At 43.1% G+C, this 8,216-nt stretch overlaps 1 protein-coding gene across 7 annotated transcripts in view; it reads left to right on the plus strand.

Annotated features, from left to right (window-relative positions):
- The window catches only part of rptor (regulatory associated protein of MTOR, complex 1), a 182,220-nt gene extending 174,380 nt beyond the window's left edge, over window positions 1-7,840 (plus strand). For all 7 annotated transcript variants that reach the window (XM_037099484.1, XM_037099500.1, XM_037099506.1 and 4 more), the window contains 5 exons: window positions 126-253; window positions 2,767-2,853; window positions 2,944-3,060; window positions 3,329-3,458; window positions 5,133-7,840. In XM_037099484.1, coding sequence (XP_036955379.1) covers window positions 126-253; window positions 2,767-2,853; window positions 2,944-3,060; window positions 3,329-3,458; window positions 5,133-5,201 — 531 coding nt within the window. In that variant the 3' untranslated portion in view covers window positions 5,202-7,840. The remainder of the gene's footprint in view (window positions 1-125; window positions 254-2,766; window positions 2,854-2,943; window positions 3,061-3,328; window positions 3,459-5,132) is intronic.
- Window positions 7,841-8,216: the final 376 nt, after the last annotated feature.

Here is an 8,216-nt window from a genome sequence, read left to right on the forward strand (position 1 = left end):
GAGCGCATGATTAATGATTTTAAAGATGGTTTAGCGTGAAATGAGCAGAATAATGACAGTGGTAACGTGGCAGGCTTCTTTACAAACCTGCAGTGGTGATTTGTGTGTTTGCTTGTGTCCACCAGGACATCCCGACAGGAGCGGACAGCTGTGTGACCAGCCTGTCCTGTGACTCCCAGCGCTCGCTCATCGTTGCCGGCCTGGGTGACGGATCTGTTCGTGTGTTCGACAGGAGGATGGGTCCAAATGAATGGTAAAACACACACACACTCTCCATCTATCTTCCATGCGACCTCTGACCACATCTCTTTCTTATCAAGGAGAACGTTAAAGTTAATAATAATTACCCAGTTCCTTTTACCGTCTCACCATTATTCAAATACATTCAAGAACACACACAACTGTTTCTGTGAGCATTAACTCCTACAGACTCCTACATTATTCACTTCTCTAATCTATATTTATTGCATATAATGTGCTGCAAATCTCCCTTTGGGGGTTCCAGCTCTTTTAATGGACCCTGGTGGCACCACATAGCCCCAGTTGGTTAAACATTATTTTAATTTCAGTCTCAAAGAGGGAAAACAAAGCAGTTAAACCATGAAGTGGCCCATAAATCTTTAAGTAAAGCTAATTTAATACTTCTCCTGAGGCATGGAGTTACATCTTTCAGCAGCTATGTTCCTTCCCCTGAGATTAGTGCAGGACCAGTAGACAGCACATACAGGTCATGTTTGGAATATTCTTGATGACATGCTTTTTATGTTTCATGTATGCAGCAGTTCACAAATTGGGTTTTTATCCTTTGAATCTAAAAATGACTGTAAAACCTAAACCTTTGTCTCCCCCATCTGGCAGTGAAAATAATCACACAATCACTGTCTAAGTGCTTATGACACCACAGGCTCTGCCGTATCCCTGGTTGCTGTAGCCTACTCTGTCACTGCAGTCGCTCCTCCCCTCAGCACTGCTTAACCAGGCTTTTCAGGTGATGTAAAAACACATCACTCAGGAAAGTGGCCACATACAGATTTAAAGGCATACTAATACGCAGCTGATGCCGTTGTCAGTTGCTGTTTAAAAACAAACCATTCAAAGACGGCCTCTTCTCCCCAGCTCACACAGATGTAGGAGAAAGGGGTAGTCAAGCAAGCTAGAGAGCGACTGAAGCGAGGGAGTGAACAAAGCAGTGAGTCAGAGAAACAAAACATTATTTTCTGTCTGTTTCTCTGTGGTTTTGTTCAAAGTATCACAAACATGCACACACCTGCACACAACCCTGCAGGAGCAGCCGCATGGCTGGATTTTGTGTGAATTCAGCCGAAAGCACAGTTTTCATTCTGTCTGCTGTTGGCCCCTCTGCTGGTGTGCATGTGTGTCGCCCCACCCTCGGTCAAACAGAGTACAGACCTGCAGCTCATGACGCAGACGGAGCTGAGGGGAGAGATGAGAAGACGATCTAACCTGGTTGCTACGTTTTTAAAGAGCTCCAACCACGTGCTGTTATTGGCAGGGGGCTACGCAGCACTGTTCACAGCAACATACTTAGAAAATAAGAAAATACAGGCAGAGAGCAGAATCTCTGCACATACAGACACCTTCACACACTTTGACAAGGTCATGAGTGATGATTGAGAGGGATTCTTTTTTGTATGAGTCTGTCCATTGTTTTTTGTAGGAAATTTCTGCATATCATGCCTTTTAAGACTCTGGATTAGGGCTGGAGAGAAATGAACTGCCAGTGATCATCTTATTTAGCATTGTGTAAACTTTTTTGACATGGGCTTGAATGTAACACACCTTCGTTCATATGTACAAGTCCTGCACTGCATGATGAATTTATATTATCTCTAACTCTTTTATTCAGGACTGGTAGAATAAAGTCAATTTTGATATTTTCAGCAAGTGTTTTTTTCTTGAAATTTTGGCAGATCCAACACACTTCCTGTCACACATGCTGTCACGATGTATTTGACCAAGTTTAATAGAGTGCACTATGGGAAGTGGTTAATTCAGATGCAGCCCTGATATGACAGCTCGAATATCATCTTAGTCTCTCCAGGAGGGTTGTTGTTTGTCAAGTCGTGGTCCCATGGTGCCACCCAGTGGTCTTCCACCTACATTACATGTTACAGCACAAAGAGTCCTGCCAGTTTGTTTTAGACTGCTGTCATCTGTTTGCTGGAGGTTTCTTGTACTAAAGTAAAAACTGATCCCCTTTTACGCATGACATATGAGAGGATGGGCTTTAGCACGTTCACACAGGTTCTAATGATACACTACACGCAACTTCTTGTTCTTGATTGTTTGTGCGTCCTCAGATTCTGCCCTTTTGGCTGAGCAGTTTTGTATTTTGATCCATATCCTATCCACAGTCCTCAGTTTATCTGCTCATCACAGCAAAGGAATGATAATAATAATTCTACTCATCAACATTTTTCACTTTAAATGTAACAAATGTATTTTTGTCTGTACAACACAAGATTGTGTAGGCTCTGTTTTTCCTTTTGCACCCCTTTTTTTCCCTCAGTTTGTTTCCTTTCCTGTCCGTCATTAATGTTCCTCAGTTTTTTGCTTTCACACTGAATGTCAAAGGTTTTTATAAATATTCATCCCCTGGCTTTATAACTGTTGTGTGTAACTGTGTTTGAAGCTTTGAGCTGATGGTTTCACAGTCTTACAGCTCTGGTGTTTTCCCTGTCAGGCTGTGTAGAAGGACACAGTTAAATGCCACCGTTACTGACATTTGTTGTGTCTGTCGTGCAGCCGGGTGATGACCTACAGGGAGCATGGTGCCTGGGTAGTCAAAGCTCATCTACAGAAGGAGACAGACGGACACATCATCAGCGTCAGGTACGCTCTCGATTTGTCACTTAAGATTTACACACTTGTTTCTGTTTAGTTTGCCTGTACGGACTTACTGACCGACTTATTTCCCACCAGTGTTAACGGAGACGTTCGTTTCTTTGAACCACGGACTCCAGACTCCATCAACGTGCTGCAGACAGTGAAGGGGTTGACCGCCCTGGACATCCACCCGCAGGCCAACCTGTTTGCCTGGTGAGACCATACTTCCTCTTCAGTCTTCCTTACTTTGTTCCATATGTCTAAATAAGGACTGTAAAAAGAAAAAAATGTCTGTGCATTTTACTTGAGTTGACAAACAAACAAAGTTTAACTGGACAAAACATCTGAAATGCAACCAGAAAGAGAAAAGAAATCCAATGCAGCACACTCAGCAGCTTACGGTAGCTGTGATGTTTAAAGCAGAGACATTCTGCCACTTCTTGCTCCTCTCACTCTGTCTTTTTTATCTCCTGCCCACCAGTGGATCAATGAACCAGTTCATAGCCGTCTACAATGCTAACGGCGATGTGATCAGCAACATAAAGTACTATGACGGCTTCATGGGACAAAGGATTGGGGCCATCAGCTGTTTAGCCTTCCATCCTTACTGGGTAAGGTAGCACTTATTTGTCTCTGACCACAATAGTGTTCATGCAGTGGTACCTCCAGGCCAGTCATTAACAAATATGTCATAACTGCTACCAGTTCTGTGGAATTTGGGTGGTTTAATCTGTGAATTATACCTGATGATGTAAAAACTGACCACGTGTAGTATGAGGAACATAAAATTGAAATACTCAATGTAGGTACTTCAAAATTCCACTTCAGTATGAAATTAAAGCTGCACTTAATTCCATCTATTATTAAAAGTATATAATGGGAAGAACAGTGGAACAAAATACTGTGTGGTGAACAATTATAATCCAACTCTGCAGTGTCCTTCAGCTCTACACAGGTTTTTAGACTTTATTTTCTCTTCATTTTTGTTTGAAGGTAACACTGACATGGACTATTCACCTTATTCCTGACTTCGCAAGTTTACCCATGGTTCATAGCGGTAGTTGTTTATGCTCTTCTGATTGAACTGGTTGAACTCTGTGTTTATGCTACCGTAGCTGTCATGCTCGCTCTAAAAATTGGCTTTTAACACAAAGAAAGCGACAGAATGGGCAAAAAATCAGAGGGGGATACACAGTATGGATGTTTGGAAAAGTCGTGAGGACAGTTCTGTAACAGTGCCTCACCCGTCAGTTCTCACAGAGTGGGTAGATGACATGAAGCAATGGTCCGACGTTGGCTACATCGATATAGTTGATTATCTTTCTAAAGGTGCTCAAGGCAAAGAATTATGCAATCACAAAGCACATAAGCAGACAACTGCCTGCACAGTAACAAAATAGGAAACGTAATGTTGAAAAAAACACATCAAGTTTGTATTTCTGAAGTCTGCTGCTGTGTTTCCCACTCAAACACTCATCATCGTAGCTCGCGAGCCACGATGCCGGAAACGTCTGCAGCTCGCGAGCTATGATGGTGAGTGTTTGCAGCATCGGCTCGCGGGCTAGTGGGCTGTGAGCTTGCAAGGTATACAGCTCTGCCTGACGCTATTTATCATTTTAGATTTGATTATATTAGGACTCAAGTGATTCGAGTTAATGATACTAGAGATTTGCGACTCACAGGTTATTTTAAAGACCTGGGTTAAAGATCTGGATGAGTCACGATTCATACACCTCTCGTAGAGCCCAGCCAAAGCGTCAATCAAGCTAAACATACATCGTGGATAATGCTGAAGGAAAGTGGAGTCGTGGAGACAGGCGGCAGCTGTTTTGTGGAAGATATTCATAAACCCAAATATTTATTTTAGTCTCAAAGCCACGAGACACACTAGTCGCCGTTCCTCCTTCCTCGGCATGGCAGGGCACGGACATGTTAGTCGAAGTTGTTGATGTTCTACACAAGAAGTTTCTGAATAAACCTTCAATTTTCTTGAATTGTTGTGGCAACCAACAATGGCTCATTTAAAGAACAATTTAGCATTTATGACATAAAGCTAGTTGTTTCGGGCTAGCTTGGCAGCGGCGGTCAGTCATGCCGTTTGCAAGGCACCCAGAAAACCGCCGGCAGAAGTAGTTATCTGTCATGGCAGCACCCATAGGCTTCTGAAGAAACGGGTGAATATTCTAAAGGCATTTGGTCGAGACATTGTGTTTTCTTCAGTTCACACTCACTTTCTGTGAAGACACACACATCTAACTGACTGTCGTCTCTTTGTCTCCCTGCAGCCCCACTTGGCGGTCGGCAGCAACGACTACTACATGTCCATCTATTCAGCGGAGAAGAGGCTCAGATAACACACCAGCATTCATCACCCCCCTCCCCAACAAAACCACCACACATGACTTCTGACCTTGAGCTTCGAGCTCTGGGATGTATATGATGTTTTTGTTGTACATATGCAATTACCTCCCTGAATGTTCTAGTGATGGCTGCTGACAAAAACTCATGCTACGAACGACGATATATATATATATATATTATTATTATCCTCATTGTTTATTCATATTCTTATTATGAAGCTAATGATTGTAGACTTGGCTGTGCTGAGGAGTGTGTATATTTAAATAGCGTATACAGAAGAATAGAGGTTCTATTTTAAAGAAGTGGTACCCACCGATCACTGGGGCTCCTCCTCGCGACTCAGCATCACTACCTGAGTGGACCGTGACTCCAGCGAACCTAGAAGTGGCAAGACGAGGAGTGAGTCGCCCGAAGGACAACACACACTGTTGAAACACAGTCACTGGTCCAGACAACACGGGCTCGCCCTCCGCTGGACCCCGTTGTGTGAATTCATTTTAATGGCCGTCTTGCAGCCGAAGGACAGAGTTTCACGACTTTGCTGCAACTCTAGCAAGACGTGTGGAGGGATGGACCCAGATGGACTGGAGTGCGTGCGCTAAAACGGATTATAGCACAGATGTGCCCCACATTGGGCCTTCATAGTCTTGGACATGATACCCAAAAACGATGCCTGCTGCCATGCTAGAACTCTCCTTCCTTCATCCCTCCCCAGCGTGCTAAACATAATCATATATTTTTCTTGCAGGCCCCTTTGTTGTGGCTCAAATGGCTGATTCTGTTTTTTAACTTACCTCCTGTAAAAAGGGAAAAACCTCTATTGCCCCTTGGATGATACACACCCTTCTATCTAGCACAGTGAGAGTAGGGCTGGATTGGTCCTGCAGTACCTGCCTACCTGCCCTGCAAAGCAATAAAAGCCTCCCATGATTCAGCCTCAAGCCCCTCCCCGACGTTTGAAGGCAATAGCAGCATGGCATCAATAGCTTGAGACAGTTGGACCTGCAGCACCCAAAGGTGCCCTAGTATAGCAATACAAATACCCCTTTTCAGTTCATAGTAGTGTAATGCCTTCTTTCTCTATAGAAGGATGCATTTTTACCCCTGCCATTTAAGCCAGAGACAGGAAAGATATCAATTAATTTGGTTTCCCTGTGATTGTCTAAACTCTCTGCTAATGAATACGTCCAAATCTTCTCCAAGTGAAGTCAACAAATGACAGAAGCCCTGCAAAGACTTATTGACCTTCTTCAAAATGCAGTTTCTTTTTTCTTCTTCTTCTTTTTTCCTTCTTGTGTGCCAATCTGTGTTTTTCTGCTTTCTGGAAAACATGAATAGAAGTCGACCCCAGTTGCTTACCACACTTGAGTGAGGGGCAGTCAAGATACCCTTCGAGCACACAGCTCTGTAGGTTTAGAGAACTTTTAGGTGATGTGACTCATCACATATCATCAGCCGCCTCACTATTTGGACCATTTTTCACTTTCACGGACAAACCTTCTGCAAGGTTGCTTTAATTTCTTCTGTCCTTGAGCTTTATTTAGATTTTATAGCCAGACATGTTTGGTTTGATTTTGTTTAACGAAGATAAAGCGAGTTAAAGTAATGTACCTCCTCATGCTCACTGTGTTAAGTTTTAGTCAGCGTCCTAAATCTCGCTCAGGTACCTCACGAGCCTCCTCAAACCAAGGTCAAGCAACTGCCAGCCTCCCCAGTGTCTGCAGCATGATGGACAGGTGTGGTCAGTCACACGACCTGGTGCAGTGTTACTTCAGAGATTATGGACGTCATTGACGTAAATGTCATTGTGGTGCTGTTTTGGTAAAGGCGCCTCTCTCGTGAGAAGAGGGCCTCTATTGGGTTTTTCTCTTTGTTTTTTTGTTTGTTTGTTTTTTTTTTGTGCAGTATCACCATGGACGTGCCTCCTCTCCGGGGCTGCAGCTTTGCTTATTTAGCTTTTTAAACTTTTTTTTCTGCTCCTGCTTTTTAATTTGATGTTTTTAATTCTGTTGGCATTTTTTTTTTTGCCTTAGCCTTGGTGAGGTGGGGAGAAAAAAGGGGGGAGGGGGGGGGGACACAGCCTTACCCTCACACACACACACACACACACACACACACACATTCACTACACCATACCCTCTTCATTACCAACGTACCCCAGCAGCAGCCCCCTTCTTTCTTTCCTGCCACACCCACCTCACCCCTCTGCATCAGTTGTCCTTAGTGTTGCATTTCCCTGCTGAAAGTAATGAACTTGTGGACTGGAAGTCAACCAGGAACACACACCACACAGTCTGTATAAGCGGCTGCCGACGCAGTCACCACATTAGTTCCCATCATCACCCGTCACTGAGCTCTGTGGTTCAGCAGGCCTCACCTGCGTCACTGGCTCAGCCCTCATCGTGCATTCTTGCGTGGGGCTACTTCCTACAGAATCACATTCATCTCCAAGTATCCTGCTTTGAGTTTTAAGATTTTAGATCAGAAGAAAAAGAAGAGACTTTAACAAAGTAGTAAGAAAGGAAAAATGAAAACAATCAGGTTTGTCTCTGTGACTTAAAGACTGCTTTGCTGACTGTGGTTTATAAGACAGGAGATGAAATCAATGAAATAAACCAAATACAACACCGGATTTCGTCTGTTTTTGGGCATTGGCATTTGAAGCAATATTATGCTGTGATCCTCTTACATTTCTGCATCTACGTTGTAAAGACCATCAAACTTCTCACTTAGAAACATTAGATATTCTGAAATTGAAAGTGGATTTAAATTTGTGGGCTAGTTATTTGATTATTTGGAGTTTTACGACCTAGACATTACATAATCCAGCATGTTTTTAGCTGTATCAAAGGCAAAGTCCTCTTAAATGGAAATGTTGCCATTTTGAGGCCTCTGTCACACTTATTTTAATATCAGATGTAACTAAATAATGACAATGTATTTAACCTATAATCTTAAATCTATAAGTGAATATATGTTTTCCTTGCCTTTGATTGAGACAAAAGAAA

The sequence above is a fragment of the Acanthopagrus latus genome, chromosome 1 (genome assembly GCF_904848185.1).
Source record: "Acanthopagrus latus isolate v.2019 chromosome 1, fAcaLat1.1, whole genome shotgun sequence".
In the NCBI taxonomy this organism is placed as follows: Eukaryota; Metazoa; Chordata; class Actinopteri; order Spariformes; family Sparidae; genus Acanthopagrus; species Acanthopagrus latus.